The sequence below is a fragment of the Vicia villosa genome, unplaced genomic scaffold (genome assembly GCF_029867415.1).
Source record: "Vicia villosa cultivar HV-30 ecotype Madison, WI unplaced genomic scaffold, Vvil1.0 ctg.002104F_1_1, whole genome shotgun sequence".
Lineage (NCBI taxonomy): Eukaryota > Viridiplantae > Streptophyta > Magnoliopsida > Fabales > Fabaceae > Vicia > Vicia villosa.
In genome coordinates this window covers 51,828-70,775 of record NW_026705841.1, presented here as the reverse complement: position 1 = coordinate 70,775, position 18,948 = coordinate 51,828, and the positions used below count along the sequence as shown (strand labels likewise).

Below are 18,948 nucleotides of genomic sequence, written 5' to 3'. Positions count from 1 at the left end.
CCTGAATAACATGTTAGCATTAATTGTTTGCTTGATACCTTGCACATGTTTGGCCTGAATGACATGTTAGCACTATTTGTGATTCCCGTTCACATTCACGTGTTTGACCTGAATAACATGTTATATTTGCGACTCCTGTTACATGTTTGCCTTACTTGTTGGCTTATTCATGCATGTGTGCCTGTTACATGTATGTTGTTATATGTGATTCCTGTTCACACACTTTCCATGTATACCTGTTAAATGTATGTTTGCGATTCCTATTCGCATGTTCTTATATGTGATGCCTATTCACATGCTTGCTATATATTCAACATGCTTATCTGTGATACTTGTTCACATGCTTCTTGTGATGCTTGTTCACATGCTTACCTGATTTTTTCTAGGATCTTTGTGATGTTGCTTGTTCGTTGCATGTTTCCTTAGGTGCTCGGTTCCGTTTCTCTAGGAGACGTGAATCAAGATAGAAATAAAATGTAGTTAGCTGAACTACGACGCTCTTATTTCTCCATTGCACATTGGAGGTACGTAGGCACAGGTAGAGCTGTCAAATGGGCCGGCCCGGCCCAGCCCGCTTCGGCCCGGTGGGCCAACGTGTTTTAATGGGCTGACCCGGCCCAGCCCAATTGCTAAATGGGCCACATAAAATGAGCCCGGCCCATTTTTCAAAGGCCCGTGCGGCCCGATGGGCCAGCCCGACCCGTTTTTCAATATTATAATTTTAATTTTATAAAAAGGATGTAATGGATAAATGCAATACAACATAAGGAGAAAGTCATCATAAACGTATATACGTGATGTTTAAAATATTTATCCATAAATATATATGAATACCACAAAATCATCCATGTAAAAGTATAAAGTAACTTAATATTATCACCAATACTTATCAAATTTTCTCTACATATATCTTGATCACATCATTTTAAAAATATATCTTGATCCTCTTTAACATTTCTTTATGACTTGAAAACACATTTATAAAATCATATCTTATCTCAATCTTTTTTCTCCAAAATTTACCAAAATCTTTTTTTAATGGGCCAGCCCGAAGCCCGCTTGGCCCGGCCCGGCCCAGCCCATAAAAAACATAGGCCCGGTGGGCTGGCCCAAAAAGATAGGGTCGTGTTTTTTTAAGGTATTTTGCGGCCCGGCCCGCGCTAAACTGTAGGGCTTATGGGCCAGCCCAATGGGCCGAGCCCATTTTGACAGCTCTAGGCACAGGGTACGATCGCCCTAGCGAGTGACTTTTCTTTTCTTATTTTGTTCGATTTTTCCTTTTATCTTGCTTATCCTTTCATTGCATATTCCCTTAGCACATTGCATGTTACACACACACACGCCCTTAGATTAAAAACTAGCCATAATGGATCCTGTGGAGTACCACAGACGTGAGGGGTGCTAATACCTTCCCCTAGAATCTTCTTTAAGGGACACATATCTCAAGGGACAGATATTCCTAGATAGAAAATTCTCTAGATGCAACAACCAAACTTGTCTTATGAAGCATTTGAACCTTTCGCTCTCCCTGGACCGCTACCTTATTGTGCCTTCATGGATTATGCATCGACTCAATTTGAAACATGATCTAAGAGTACAAGTTAAGAAATTTAAAAGTGAAAATTTATTATATAATAATATTATATTTTAAAGTTCAAATGAATGGATGACTTTTAAGAAAAATATTTTAGATATTCTATTATGACTCAATAATTTAAATGGGAGAAAATTGAATCAAAACACATATGTAATACAAATCTAAAGTCCACAATACAAATAAAACTCAGAAAAATTAAATTACAATGACAATTGTTGATGCCAATTCTTAGAAGGAAAAATATACTAAAAAGGATAAACTAGAAAGTGATTATCGTTTATTAATTCCATCCTCATTATTTCCATTACTTTCTTTATTATCATACACTTTTATGTAGAGCTTAGTACGTTTAACAAAGAAGTGCTTTTTTTTTGGTAAATATTACACTTAATTTTTAAAACATACTCTCTAAAAAAAGAAATTTTGATATGAATTCAACCATGCCATGTAGGCACATGAATTTCACCTTATTCTTAACACAATATATCAAAGAGAACCTTAAAGATAAAGATTACATCTGCAGTATTTCATATTTGTATGTTTAAGATAGAAGAGGGGATGCTTCTGAAAGCAAATGAGCTGCCATAATTTTGTTAAAGGCATCTGTGGGGTGAAAACTATCCCAAAACACATATTTAGATGCATCAGCACATGTTCCAATGGCAAGTCGATTGCAAAGTATCGAAAGCTCTATCAAGCCTGTCCCACAACAACCCTTCCTTGCTTCAGTAAATCCTATGATAGTGTAACACAGAAACAAAACAAAAAGTAAGGGTTAATCATGGTGCTTGATAAGTCATAATGAAGATAATGCTTAATTGCATTTTTTATGTATAAATATTGCAACTTTTTTTTTTTAATTTTTTTATCATATATTTTCATTTGACAACAATTTTTTATAGGTAGCATAACTCTTTTTTAATTAAATATTAAAAATGATTAAAAAAAATTTGAAATGTTTTTTTGAAATGTCGATAAATGACGCTCTTCAGCATAAATTTAAAGAAAAATTAAACTGAAAGATAGATTAATTGAGTTAGAATAGTTAGAGTTTGTACCGTATTGAGAGGGTTCAGAGACTATATCATAGAAAAGTTGGTAAGTGTCAAGAACCTTCAAATTGAGACCGGGAAGCATTTTTAGCAAGTTCAGAGATGATGAGTTGAGCTTCTGATTAAAGTAAATAGCAACATTGTTGAATCTGGACACACATTTGTTGCTAGGAAACCCAAATATAGTGATGGCCGCTGGAAAGCAACCTATTGGAACTAATGATGGCACACCAATTTTTCTTGCTCCTAGCGCATATAAATTCTGTCAAATTAATAGATGAAGTAAAATCACTGTAAATTTAGAGATTACAGGTAGTTGAATCACATACTACAAAGTATATAAAATTAAACAAAAAACAAAAAAAAAAATTAAATTAAAAGTTTAAAGATAGTGCACTGTCAGTGTAAAATATTTTTACACATACAACTAATCAAGATGCTTTAATTTGTCATGTAATTTCAGTTTTTAAAAATTAAAAATAAGATTTATTCGGATGCATTTCTCTCATTGATTGACACTGTAAAAATACTTTACACTGTCAGTGTATTTCCTTTTTTTTCCTTAAATTAAATTCTTTTAATAGCAAGAAATGATTTATAAAAATGATGAGTTGTTCAAAAAGCATGCCTGAATGAAATCAGAGTAGTATTGTACAAGAATGTCTGCAAATTGATGAGCCGTATACACCTTGTATTGCAATGGATTTATGTAATAATTTAATAAAAAATCACCACTCCCTGCACCAACAAGATATACACCACCAGATATAATGGATAGTGCATTTGGTTTTCCTGCTATTTTTATTAATTCTCTTTGATAATCCTTGAAGAATTCCAATTGCTCATTCATTGTAAATACATTCTACATCCATAAAAAAATGCATTAGAACTTATAAATACAATCACTTAAAATTATTTAAAAATATAAAACCAACACTACTATAAGAAAACTGCTCAGAGTCGTCGGTCTGAAGCAGACGTTAACATGCCAAAAGAATTTATGCACGTAATTTTAGTTGCTGTAAAAGTACTAAAACGTCATGCAAAAATAATTTTATAAGAACTAAAACATGGAAAAAAAATAATTAAAAATAAAATTTGAGATATTTATAAAGAATATATATATATATATATATATATATATATATATATATATATATATATATATATATATATATATATATATATATATTAAATAAAAAAAATTTGGGTGTAGATAATCTATATGTAATTTACATATAATTTTGCTGTAGACTCATGGTAGCCAGAACCAGATGAAGCAAAGCTAGCACCATTCAAGAGGTTATCTCCTTTGATATTTAAAGTTGGGTAAGGAGGTTGGTGAGAGGTAAATCCAAGAGTTTCAGCTGTAAAAATTAAATGATTTTTAGAAAATTGCCATTAATTTATAAACAAGAAATAAAGGTAATAAAACCAGACCAATGGTGATTTAATTTTGAGAAGAAGAAAAGCTTTACATGCATAGTCAATAGTAAGTTTTCCATTGCAAAACCTTCCAGTGGGAATATGATTCTCAAAATCTCTACCATAAGGAGAGTAGTTTGCTTTAGCAAGTGTATTTAGATTATTGTTACACCCAACATCAAGACTAGAGTCACCAAAGGTGAACAATGCAGGGACCATAGGTTTTCCATTAATGGGAACAAGAAAAACAACAACAAGAAGAAAAAAGGTTGAGAAAGCACTTGTACTCATGTTTTTTGTGCCTCATGTGTAGAATTCTACTTGTATTTAAGTGTGTTTGGAGTAATAAATGTGGAAGGGAGAAAATTAAAGAATGTTACAAAATATTTTTCTTTTAACGAAGAATATTGAAGTGAGATAACGACAAAATGTTATAAAATGTTTTCAAATTGAGCTAAATGAGGCTTTTTATTTAGAATGAATTAGTTAGTACATGACTAAGGGCATGTTTGTTTCGGTTTTAAAAATTGGATTTTTTTTTTTTATTTTTTTTTTTTTTTGTGTAAGCAATTTGTATTAATACGGAGAACAAAGGGTTCTCCAACCCGATTACAGGAGAAAGCGGGAAAGCCCGACAAAAAGAAAATTACACACCAATTACATTACGAGAGAAAAAGTAAAGGATCCTTTATAAACTCGTAAAATGAGTAATTGGGATAAGTAATTTTCCCACAAAAGGACCATCTCCAAACTAACATCTTTATATTCCAAACGGTGTTGTTGACACTCCAATTGTCCTTCCGAAAACAAACTCCATTTCTAAGAAGCCAAAGAGTCCATGTAGTAGCTAGCCACACAATGCCCGTTTTCTTATTCTTGACATAATTTTGCCGGAAGAAAACAAGCCACTCCATAAAACTCGACAAACCCTCCTCCTCCAAAGAAACCTCTTTTCCGACCCACAAAGCAATTTCCCTCCAAACCTTCTTAACAACCCTACACCCAAAAAAGATATGTCTACTAGTTTCCAAACAACCACCACACATGTAACAATTCGAATTATCACTAGAAAAGGATAAACCTCTTAGCAACAAAAGATCCTTTGTGGGAAGTCTATCATGAAATAGTCTCCAACCGAAAGCTTTTATTTTAAAAGGCACTTCCAATTTCCAAATAATCCCAAAACCTTCGTCAAACTTGTTAGGGGGACCAGGAGGCATATACCAACCCTCATAATAAACATAACAAGAAGCCACCGAAAACTCCAAACCCGAATTGCCTTTCCAAACCACTTGATCCTTACTATCTTCCCACCCATTAAAAGATTCAACCCGATTTTTCAAAAGAGCATAAACGGCCGCGACATCCGGGTTTTCAAGGATTGGATCGGGAATCCCGAAACTACCCCATTTCCACTCCTCCTCCTCCCACCCACCCATGCCCGCTACCGAAATATTCTTTAAAAGAGACTCCTTGAACAATTCCGGAAATTCCATTTTTAAAGGAATATCTCCTTCCAACCACATAGAATCCCAAAAAGAAGTATTGTAACCATTGTGAACAACAACTCTACTACAATATACTAACGGATCAAAGGTAGAAGAAGAACCTACCTTTATCAAATCCTTCCACCAAAACGGCGCGGAATTAGGGATTTTACAACCACCACCGCCCCCATACACCATTAGAGACAAATCACCATACCTAGCTTTCAAAATGTTGTACCAAAGAGCGTCGTGTCCTTGAAGAATTCTCCACCTCCATTTATTGAGAAGAGCCCAATTAAAGATCGCGATATTTTTCACCCCCAATCCCCCTTTCTCAAAAGGCATGTTGACAACCTCCCATTTAATCCAATGAATCCTCCTCTTTAATTCCGCTCCCCCTCCCCACAAGAACCTACTTTGAATACTCTTAATTTTTTCCACCACTTTCCTCGGCATCTTGTAGAAAGACATTGTGAAAATAGTTAGAGAACTAAGAACGGACTTCAAAAGAGTGATTCTACCTCCCAAATTTAAGAAGCGATTTGTCCATCCTTCCAACCGATTCTTCAACTTCACCACAATAGGATCCCAAGTAGATTCCTTTCTAGGATTAAATCCTATGGGAATCCCGAGAAAATAAAAACTACTTGCTTCCAATTTGCAAGAAAGAAAATGAGACGCCGCTTCCAAGAAATGAGGATTAGCATTAATACCGATCAACTTACTTTCGTGGTAATTGATCCCAAGGCCCGACACAATTTCAAAAGCCCTAAGCGTGGCCTTTATCGCCCAAACATGCTTCCAATTACCCTCCCCCACCAACAAAGTGTCATCCGCAAATTGAAGAATGTCTACCGAGCACTCTTCTTTAATTTTGAAACTTTGGTATTCCCCAACTTCACTAGATTGCCTTATAAGACCCGTAAGACCCTCCGTCACCAACACAAAAAGAAAAGGCGAAAGAGGATCCCCTTGCCTCAAACCTCTATGGACCACAAACTCCTTAGTTGGACTTCCGTTCACCAACACCGACATGTGACTATTAAACACAAGCACCTCCATCCACTTTAACCATCTATCTCCAAAGCCCATCCTTCTAAGCATGAACCTAAGAAAATTCCACGAGACTTTGTCATACGCTTTTTCGAAATCCACTTTAAAAAGCAAGCTATTTTTCCTTCCTTTCTAGCAAAATCCACCACTTCATTTGCAACAAGCACGCCTTCCAATAATTGCCGTCCCGGAACAAAAGCGCTTTGATTTTGAGAAATTATAGAATTAAGCACCCCTTTTATTCTACCCGCCAAAAGTTTAGCCACTACTTTATACATACACCCCACCAAGAAAATTGGCCTATAATCATCCAAGGATAAAGGGTTGTTTGATTTCGGAATTAACGTAAGAAAAGACGAAGTTACCGACTTGGCCAAAGCTCTTCCATCAAAGAAATAATGAAAGAAATTTATGAAATCCTCTTTTATAATAGACCAACAATTCTTGATAAAAAGGAAGGAATACCCATCCGGCCCGGGGCTTTTAGCTCCACCACAATCCCACACCGCTTTCTTGATTTCCTCTTCACTAAAAGGTTTTTCAAGCTCCACCATCTCCCCTCTACTAATACTTTTAAACGCAATGCCTTCTAACAAAGGCCTATTCTCATCCGATTCCAAGAATTTGCTTCCAAAATGATTAAAAACCACTTCTTTAACTTCCTCCACTCCTTCCACCAACTTGCCCGAGTGCATAATCGGACCTATATGGTTTACTCTTCTTCTTTGTGTTCATAACCTTGTGAAAAAACCCACTATTGGAATCTCCTTCTTTCATCCACGACACTCTAGATTTTTGAAGAAGCATGTTTTCTTTAATGCTCAAATTCCTCCAAAAACTACTACACGTCTCCTTCCTCCCTGCAAGAGCATCTTGAAAAGAAGAAGATGGAAAAGGGATCGTTGCCAATCTATCATCCGCCATATTCAATTCTCTAACGTCCTCCTCAATATCAAGATTAATCTTCCCAAACACCTCCTTATTCCACTTTTTTAACTTATCTTTTAAAAGTCTAAGCTTTTCTTTTAAAACAAAATCCCCTCTTCCTTCAACCTTCAAACTTTTCCATTCTTTCTCCACAAGCGGAATAAACGATTTGAGAGAAAACCACTCATTGTTGAATCTAAACGGTTTAGGACCCCAATTAGACACATCCTTCAAAATCCATATAGGACAATGATCCGAAATATCCCTATCTCCTATTCCTTGGCCAATCACTTCCCACCTACTTACCACCGTATTAGATAAGAGAAAACGGTCGATTCTACTCTTCGTACTACCATCTCCACTAAACCAAGAGAATTTCTTTCCTTTGCACGGAATGTCCACCATAGTACTTTTGAGGATAAACTCCATAAAAAGCTCCATCTCTTTTTTGTTAACCATTATCGCCCTACCTTTTCTTTCTCTTTCATTTTTTATTGCATTGAAATCGCCCCCCATGATCCACTCTCCATCTTTATACCTCTCCTTCAAGGCTAACAAATCTTCCCAAAGCTTTATCTTTTTGTTCAAGTTGCATGAAGAATAAATATTTACCACATAGTACAATTCCAAACAACTTTAATCCCCAAATATCCCTCCCCTTTAAAACTATTAAGAACCACCATGCCATCATTATTCCAAAGCGTAAGCAATCCCCCGGATCTACCACAAGAATTGGAAAAAGAAAAACCCACCTCCGATTTCTTCCAAAAACTCTTGGCCACCACCTCGCTCATGTTAGAGATCTTGGTTTCTTGAATCAAAAAGATATCCGCTTTGCCCCTACAAATCAACGAACTAATCCTCCTTCTTTTGAGCGCATTCACACCCCCTCTTATATTCAAAGAACCAATAATCATTTATTCATAATATTAAGCTCCTTCCTAACCTCACCACCTTTTCCTCCTCCTTTCTCTAAATTATCAATCCTACTAACAAGCTTACTTTTTCCTTCTTTGTCAACCACTCCCAACGCTACAATAGCGGACCAAAGTTTATCCCCTAAATCATTATTTGAAAACTCCCATTGTCTCGCATTATTTCTACCAATATCAGACTCCTCCTTTTGATCGCCATAGCACACTGACACACTTTCACTTAATTGGGCCCCCGTCTCCTTAGTACTCTTCAACTCCAGTGATCCTTTATTGTTCACAACATCATCTCGGTTGACATGAAAAATTTTCCTCCCTCTCCTACTAAAACTCACACCTTTATTCTTTTCTCCCGGCCCACCACCTCCCTTTTTACCTGCACCTCCCATAGCATTTAACTTCCTCCATCTAATTTTTTTCACACCACCTCCAGCTGCAAAGTTATCCAAAGTACACCCTACCTCTGACCGTTTCGAAACCGAAGTGCTACTGCAGCCCCTCAAAACATTACTGCCAGAAATGTGCCCCTCACCAACACTGTCCTCTTTGTTAATACTTCCTCCTATACCGGAATTTCCCCTCACAGACATTACCGCTCTATCAAACTTTCCTTCGCCGACGAAACTGTCAGCAAGTGTAGCCGATACTCCTAAGTTCTCCTTCGAAACAGCCCCTGGACGGCCCATCTTATGAACTCCCTGAACCTGACCATTTGACTTTACAATCGCAGAAGGAGCAGTGAATTGATCGATACTATCATCAGACACAACCTTCCTACAATCGTCTTCCCCCACCAAGCTATTAAAACTACCTAATTCTACAGAGTCAGAAGAAGTAGAAAGAGTAGTTTTTTGCGTACCTGCTCCACTACGGATTTGACCGAGAGCATTCTCCCTCACTGTAAGCTTGAAAACTTTGTCATCCACACGAACATTCACCGAATCTGGAGTTTTAAAAGATAATGGCACTTTCACCATTAATCTCGCGGCGTCAAAAGCTTCACCCCTAGCCGTGCTTTCATCGATGCAAATAAAAGAACTCCACAAGCCAGCCAGTTCGACAAAAAAATCCGAACACCACGCGTGAGCCGGTATCCCGTAAACACTGAGCCAAACATCCCGAGCGTCGTCTACTATCTCTTCATCCCATTTTGTAATCTTTCCGAACCACGATTTCCACCATGTTTCCTCCTCTCCAATAAAATCCTCTATAAAACCCTCCTCTAATTCTTCCAGAAGACACAAATTACCTCCTACAGGTGTTGCCTTTATAGCGTAAATTCCCTCCATCTCCAGATATGTTTGAATTCTAAACGCTGAGCCTGGAATTAAAACAGAGCCGACAAAAGCTTTTAGCATCCTCTGCTTGCGTTCAGCATTAGAATTGAAGCTAAACAGAACCTCCTCCTTTGAATTCCCAATGTTAACCCTATCAGATTTTTCCGCCACAACATCCGCGAAACTTCTACCATTCCTCTTCATATTTTAAGAATAACTATTCAAACCAAATTTTTGTTTAAAGCTTTGATAAAAAAAATTACAAAATATTTTTACACAAAATTATTTAACACTATAAAAATCATTTTAAAAAAAAAAAGTCAAAACAAACTGGTCATAATCAATGGATTGAACTATTTATGAGTTTAGATTAAAAATGAATCAAATCTTTGCTTCTTAGTTTTGAAGATAAATTGAAAAGGTCATTAAAGGATATAATTGAAAAAAAGAGCAATAAATATATTTCAAAATTTGTAGTGAAGCTTATATGAAAAGGAAAAATAAAAACTACAAAAATGGTCTTTTAATTAGAGAAAAAAATATAAACTAATAATATAATAATATTTCACTACTTTAATTTAAGAAATTACTTTATTCAAATTACTTTTATCAAATATTGATGTATTTACTCTCATAGTAATATAATTTACAAAATATTAAATAAAAAGTATATTGAAATTTGAATATACTGTTGGTTGAAATTATTTAGTTCTTTCTGAATCAATTTCTTTATCCAAATAATGTATAGATGGTTATGTGACATAGAGTGTAAATATATAGAGGTTACTCATAAATATCTAAATATTTATAGGAGTAAAAATAATGAATATAATTTTCTCATACGTTATTTTCAAACATGAAAGATCAATTTCAAGATATAACACAAGTCAATGAAAAAACATAATCAAGGAAAGTTATATCTACATCAACACATTTAACCAATTTAATTGTAAAAAGGACAATAAATTAATTGTATGACACCAGGAGAGTGACTTGTTACATATTTGTATTCGGTGCCATATTAACTGAAACGGCAAGCAGCACCATCATCAAAATTACTAGCACTAGCATGATAGATCTTATACCCATGGAGTTCCATTCTTGATTTCCCTCTCAGTTTCATTATTGAAAATTGATTAAAATATTTTTTTTTAAACACTACTACAAAAATACATTTTACGATGGAGTTTTTACCATGGCGTTGTGAGACCATTAAATTCAAGCTCTTTAGTCTTTCATTTTTTTTTATTTTTAAATTAAAAATAATTTATATATTGTGGTCTTTTCATTTTTATTGTATTTTAAAATAAGAAATAAGGTAATTTTCCCCACGGTTCGTTTATTCCACTATGGTGAAATGTTAGGGTTTTTCTTTTTAAATTGTTAAAAAAACTAATGATTTGATCAAATAAAAATAAATAAATAAGTTTTAATCATGTTTGAGATTCCCAACTGCAATGAAATGATTTATTCTTGTAAGTATATCTTGTCATGTCTCTTCAATTTTCTCTTGTCTTACGAAAACCACATTCAACCCTTACGAATATCGCATAGAGTCTTAACGAAATTTATCATTTCCATTAACAACAAGAGCCCTACAAACGTGTCATCTCCAACTCGCTAACCATTGTATCATACCAATTACTTCACTATCATATCTTCTCCAACTAGTTCTTCAATAAACATAGTTGAACTCCAACTGTATTGTTAGGTTTTATGTTGTTGGCTGCATTTTTGTTAAAACAAGTGAAATAGTAAGATGTTGGACATTATGTTTTGACTTGCTTGTACGACATTGTGGCGTGCTATAGTTTTATTTTCACAAAAGATTTATTTCAGATTCTCAAAAGATTTGTTTTGATCCAAGATGCATAAATGAATATTTAATTTCGTAAAGATTTGTTTCTCAAGATTGGGTGTCAAAACATTTTGGGAAACATTACATTATTTTCCTGAATGTGTGCACACGATATGATTTGATTTTATTCCAAAGATTATGCAGAAGATTGCGCTACAGATGTCGAAACATTCAAGGAAATAATATTTTACTGCAGATGTCGAAACATTTAAAGGAAAAATTCAAAGCCACTCTGACGAGATAATGTTGAGTTTCTTAGATGAGACTATGTTGAGTCCCTTCGACAAGACTGTGTTGAATCTCTCAAGCGAGACAATGTTCAGCTCCTCTGACGAGAATATGTTAGTCCCACATGCAAGATTATGTGGAGTCCTACTAACAAGACTGTGTTCAGCCTCGCGGACAAGAGTATTTTGAGTCTCTCAGACAAAACAATATTGTTGAGTCCTTTTGACGAGACTCGATTGAGTCCCGCACGCTAGACTATGTTAAGTCCCCAAGGCGAGACTATGTTGAGTCCTTCTAACGAGACTATGTTAAGTCCCTCAGGCGAGACTATGTTGAGTTACTCTATCGAAACTGCGTTGAATCTCTTAAGAGATACTATGTAGGGTCCAGCTATCCCAAGTGAATACATGAGGGAAGTTTAATCTTTGTTTTGTGGCGAGTTTCGCTTCCCGGTGAGGTAACCTGAAGTCCCCTCACTCTAATGGTTCATTGTAACATCCCGATTTTTATTAATATTTTTATTAATTATATTAGTAATTATATTATTTGGTGTTTTTAATAATTACTTATTTATTTAGTTATTATGTGATATAATAATTATTTAAGTATTTAATTATGTGAGTGTTTGTGTTGTTTGACTTAACTGAGTTATTAGAGAGATATAACTAAATGGGCTTAAGTGATAGAAACATAATGGATAGATTGGTGGGTTAAGTCCAATTGACATAAGTGAGATAGTAAGAGAAGGTTAGGGTTTTAGAGATTACTAATTTCATTTGGGGGAAAAGATAGGAAGAAGAGAAAAGAGGCAAAAGGGAAGAGAACAATGGTGGAAGAGAAAAGCTAGAAGAAACCCCATTTTCGCAGCTATGTTTCAGCAAAGAGTCATCTTAGCAAAACGGACGTATCTCTCAATCCAACCGTTGGATCGTTGCGGTACTTGGACACAATGTTCCTGACTCATAGAGGTAAGTTCTAACCGGAGCGATTTTGATTTTGAGGGTTTTAAGTTTGTCTGATAAGCTGATTTCCGAACTGGTTTTTAGGTGTGTCTCTAAACTATGTTTGAAGGATTTATTTTGGAGAAAAGCTTAGAGCTATGGTGAAAGAGCCCGTATTTGCCAAGGTAAGGGTGGGGTTCTTTCATGCTAAAGGGTTGTATGATAGTATGTTATGGTGGGTTTGATTCTATACTTTGATATCCATGTTCTTCTGTGTTGCAATTTTGGGTATTTGATAATTTGTTGGAATGTGATGATATAAATGTGATAAGTTGTGTGAAATTGACAATCTATGTGTATTAGAATGTTGTGTTTGTTGTGGGTAAACCATTGATAGTGAAATAATGAGTTTTGGTTGTAGAATTGGAAAATAATGGAATAGAAATATAATAGTTGAATTGAAATTAATATAGTTTGATTATTAATTGGATAATTAAATTATTAGTTGAATTAATTCCAATAAGCCTATGTGATTGGAATATACTTGGACTTGGACCAATTATTCGATTTATCGGTAAATTACGGTATTTTGAGAAATTGACCGTAATTGTGTTTTGGTTGAATATTCAAGTTGAGAATAATATATTGTTATGCCAATGATGTTGTTTTGATAATTAACATTATTTCTACTTATTTAGTTGATGATTAAAAGTCGATTTGATTTACTTGACATATTGGCATATTGAGATTATTTTGAGAATTGACCAAAAATTGTGATTCCGGTTTGGATGTCTTTGTTGCGAGTAATGTTGTGATTGCCAATATGATTATTATTGTGCATTGTTATGTGATTAACCTTATGGTATGAATCCTAGCTAATTGTCGTTAGTTTAGTAGATTATGATGATAATTGTGATGACTGTGTTAATATGTGAAATTGAGTGATTATGCCGATGTGCCGAAACATGATGATAATTGTAATGATCTTGATGATATGCGAATTGTATATTTGTGACGATTTTGTGAATATGTGATGTTGTATATATTTGTGAGGATGATTTTGTGACTAAGTGAAGATGAAATATTATAGTGACGTGAATTACCTCGAATAAATGGTAATGTGATTGTGATATAGGCTTATGCCTCGTGACGATATGTGATTTTGATGAGTATGTTGTGTTGTCTTGTTTGTCGAGTTACATTCCATATGCATACTCTGTGACGGCCTGAAAACTATGGCAAACATGACGGCCTGAAAACTATGGCAAACATGACGGGCCAAATGGCAATTGGTGACGGGGGCTGAAGCTCAGATTGGTACCACATGCATATGCATAGTTTGAGTCGCATTCGAGTTTGTATACCGAGTTGCATTCGATTCATTGTTATGATGTGTGGATGCATAGTTTGTGAAGTTGAATTCACTTGATATTGATTATTGATGTGTTGTAGATATGATGTACGTGAATGAAACATATATGATGAGACTGTTAATATATATGTATTAATGATATATGTGTATAAGTTAGAATATATGATCCATGTTGTTGTCGTGATGCAAATTGCTTATATTGAGAAGTGGTGAATTGTGTATGACATTATCTTGCTATATCTATTATCATACTTTCCTTTACACTGTTTGATATCTCACCGCTTCTGCTGATGTTTCCCCTACCATGGGAAATGGGCAGGTACTCAAGTATAGCTGTGGAAGTTTGTAGCTTCATCGTGTCCGGTTGGTGTGTCGCTCTGATACGTAGCACTCGGGGGTTGTCTATATTGTTGTCTCTATGTTGTTCATGTTTTAGTTGTTGATTTCCAAATTGGATAATGAGAAGTACTATGATGTTTGAAGTTGTTTCCGATTAAATAAGATGATTTGTTTATAAAGTCGAATGTTATGATTCCGCTGCATATTAAAATGAAGTTGGTTTGTCTAAGAGCTGTTATAAGTTGTTTTGTGCTTCTCTGAGATTAAAGTGCTATGTATCTATTTATGAGTTGTTATATGAAGTAAATATGATATCCCAAATGCTTGTTGATAGTTTTTAAAATACTCTGACTTCTCGCATGATATTTTCGGGTAGAATTTGGGGTGTTACATTCATAGATGTCGATCTAGGCAGTGTTGATTTCACCGAGAAAGTAGATATGAATCGTTACCCCGTAGGGAGACCAACAACTTCATGTGGAAGTTTGACAATGTAATTATCCCTTCGAGTGGAAAGGATCTTACTGTGGAAGTTCAACAATATAATTACCCGGTATGGCGACAATGATCTTTTTGTGGAAGTCTACCAATATTATTATCATGTAGGACAACAAAGATTTTTTTTGTAAAAGTACAACAATATAGACAAAATGGTTCTTCTCGTAAAAGTTCAACAATATAATTACCTTTGCAGGGATGCAAAATATTCCTGTAGAAATCCAGCGATATAATTCCACTATTTTAATAAAAAAAACTTTACTTTACTAAAATTTATCAATTATACCTTCAATAACTTCATCTCACATTTTTCAATTAGTTATTGGAAAAAGAGAGTGTATGAATGAATTTATTTGGAAAGAGAAAAATAAATAAGGGTATGATAGGAAAACTAACTCTAACAATTTACTATCTTGGTTGAAGAGCTTTTTGCTAAAATGACACTTAAAAAGGAACGGAGGGAGTAATTCATTAATTTTGAATCAATGAATTTATATTTAAATTTGAATATATTTTCGGTTGAAATTATGTAGTTCATTTTGAATCAATTTCTTTATGCAAATGTATTGATGGTTATGTCTTATGTGACATAGAGAGTAAAATATGGAAATTATTCAGCAATATATAAATATTTATCTAAATAAAAATTAAATATAATTTTGTCATACGTTATTTTCAAACATAATAGACCAATTTCAAGATATAACACAACTCAACGAAAAAACTTAATCGAGAAAAGTTATATCTATATCAAGATATTTAACCAATTTAATTGTAAAAAGGACTATACATTGATTGTATGACATCCATGACAGTGACTTGTTACATATTTGTATTCGGTGCCATGCCATATTAACTCAAACGGCAAGCAACACTATCATCAAAATTACTAGCACTAGCATGATAGATTTTTGTCTTTCTACTTTTTAAAAAAATTTATGATACTTTAAAAAAAAATAGATATTTTTTCAAACTTATTTTTTATAATTTTAAAAAGTGAAATTTTGTTCCTGAGAGGACATATGTTGGAATAACTGGTCGAACAAGTCAAACTAGATATAATACACAAATGGATAATAATGCAAAGTTAGTGTAAAAGCATTAATTAACGTCAAATATTGGTAGCAAAATTCGATGCAAACAACACATACGTCTGCATGGCACTCTACCCACTAAAGCAAATTCACTACTTCGAATTGGTACGCTTAATATTCCATGAACATCAACCCCTTGATGTTTAATGCATCTTCCTAATCTTAGTGAATTTCTATTTAGGTCTTCTCCTAAATATGAGAACCCCTCTCACATTCTTTTAATCCCTAGTGACCAACTTCAATAACAAACTTATTGGATGTTGAATATTAAAACTCAACCAAGACAAACCAACAAATATGTCAAGTTACTGAAACATAGAGTGATGTACACAAAGTTTATACCCTAACCCTTGTTATGGCATTAGCGTGGAATACAAGTTACAAAGACTCCAACCCTGGCACAATGATACTACTGCACCTCAAAAATTGGCCTCCTAATTTTATTTCTAACTGGTTTAAGCTTCGCATTCATTTAATCAATAAATCTGGCATGGGATCAAGGATTTTGAAAGCTTAGGGTTTCATAATGAGGTTGAGGTTTACATAGCAAATTCTTCTGATTATTTTGGTTATGCTTTAAGTAGTGAAGTAGAGAATTAGGGTTTTTGAAGTGCGATTATCAAGGGTTTCTTCTTCATCAAGCTACAAAGCTATTCTCCATCCAAATTCATTAGAGCCTGGATTCAGGTTTATTTCCTTATTTCTTGTCAAGAGGATTATGGTTTGCATCCTATTATACTTGAGTTTGTCAACTAAGATTCATTGAAGGTTTTCTTCTATGACTCTTCAAGGCATTATTTTTGTGTTGGATTGAAACACAAGTACAAATGGCTTAAGGGATGATCTTGGAGATTCTTATGATTTGTAAGTTTGCTTGAGATTTAAATATAGGGTTTCTTTGATAGGTGAAGATTAATTTGGATTCATTGTTGATTGCTTGGAATACAAGTATAGAGATTTCAAGGTTTTCAAGTTCAACATTTCCTACAAGGATGGAATGTTTCAATTCGGTTTTCTTGGGATTTTGTTAGAACATAGTTTCGTTCTAATCATATCTTAGTGTTTTGATGATAACAAGTAAATAAATTTTGTATAAGTAAATAAAGTACTCTAATTATATATTTCTTATTTCAAAAGATGTCCTAATACAAGTACCATCTGAACTGAACATTATGAAAAGTTGAGCAAGTGTTGAATAGGAAAGCTGCTGAAAGTTCTAATAAAGAAACTTCTGAAGGCACCAATCGCAGTAGACAAACTTTATTAGAAGTTATATTCAAGTCAGAACAAAAGTTACGAATAGATGCAAAGTTCTGAATCAAGATAAGATTCCATTAAAAACATGATGATTAGCAAAACAGCTGGAGCACTCAAATGGAATAATTCCCAAGATTGATTGAAGAAGCAACACACATGCAGCACGTTGGAGAAACAAAAACCAAAAAGAAAACACGCAAGCATTTAATGCTCTTTCCAAAGATCAAGATAACGGACAAATATTCGAAGATATATATATATATATATATATATATATACAAGATCACTTGGAAAAGAAAAGTGTGTGGTGTGGGCATCAATAAAGTACTGACATATACAAACTAAAAGAACACCAACACATGTAACACCCCTCTAAATACCATGCGACAATTAACAAATTAAATCAGAGTAACATGCAACAAGGGTGTCACACTTCATAATAAAAATAAATAAAAATTATCCGTCACTGTCATGCATTCACCAAGAAACATCTTAACATAACTCATAATTCAAAATCTCATGTTTACACAGCGGAAATAAATCATCAAACTAGCATCACATCATCAATGCATTAATCCTCAAAATAAATTAAACAAAATAGAGTTATTATCATAGACTCAAAACATTGCGTTCCCCAGTGTTACATCTATCAGAGCATGACACCTGACGTTAACTAACATATTGACTTATGAGCTAATCCTCACCAAGTCGAAGCCGCTATCCTCAATCTGAAAATGACAACATGTAAGGGTGAGTCTCATCACAATTAACAAATGTTATTGCATCATAAACAACAATATATCATAGTCAATCATTCACCCAATCATTTCATACTCAGACGTTTCATCTTCACACATTCATAAATCATCAAACCATAACATAAATACATTTATTCATGGTATAAAAGTCATGCATATGTATGAAACTGACACAATGCACGTGGTACCAACATCATCAATGGGAATACCCACCGACCGATCTAACCTTGTCAAGATATGGCCCTGCTGTAGCAACCTGCCCTAAAAATTTAGCTTTTAGAGTCGCCACCTATTCTACCAAGGCGAATAGGAAACCTCGCGCAGTTAAGAGATCAGGGTAAGATACTATATTCAGGTCGAGGGAAGGTGTTAGGAACCCTCAACCCTTTCCTAAAGGTTAACATTGCAAAGATGAAGGTTTGTGGCAAAAGATAAAGAAAGATGACAGACAGTAAATAGGGTTAAAGGCTAATTATTTGAACATGATTAGAGTTTGGAAGAGGGGGAAAATTGAGATTTTTGGGAGGGGGACTCGCCTTGTTGCCAAGTGCCTACGTACCTCCTTAGGGAGGATCAGAGTCTACGTAGTTCGGGGGACGGGTTGTACGCCCTTAAGGTTTGAAATTTGATTTGAAGGTTTGAAGGCTTTGAATAGCCTATTGTAGATAAAAATCTGTATTTGGAGTTTGAAGTTTGAAAAATGTTTGAAAAATGTTTTGAAGTTGTTTTAGATGTTCTGGGCGTACAACCCTGATTTGGCACAATTAACCGCAATGATCAATAGGTTTGATCACCATAGTCAAAAGATTAGGGGTTTTGTACCATTACCAATTCAAATCGATTGATTCGATTA

General features: G+C 34.5%; 1 protein-coding gene across 1 annotated transcript; it reads right to left on the bottom strand.

Moving 5' to 3' along the window:
- Positions 1–1,939: 1,939 nt before the first annotated feature.
- On the bottom strand, positions 1,940–4,416 carry LOC131637877 (GDSL esterase/lipase At5g22810-like). Its single transcript, XM_058908443.1, has 5 exons — positions 4,128–4,416; positions 3,886–4,016; positions 3,278–3,511; positions 2,656–2,911; positions 1,940–2,332 (listed from the first exon to the last, which is right to left on the bottom strand). Exons 1-5 carry the CDS (start codon positions 4,363–4,365, stop codon positions 2,139–2,141), a joined length of 1,053 nt encoding a protein of 350 aa, XP_058764426.1. The 5' UTR covers positions 4,366–4,416; the 3' UTR covers positions 1,940–2,138.
- Positions 4,417–18,948: the final 14,532 nt, after the last annotated feature.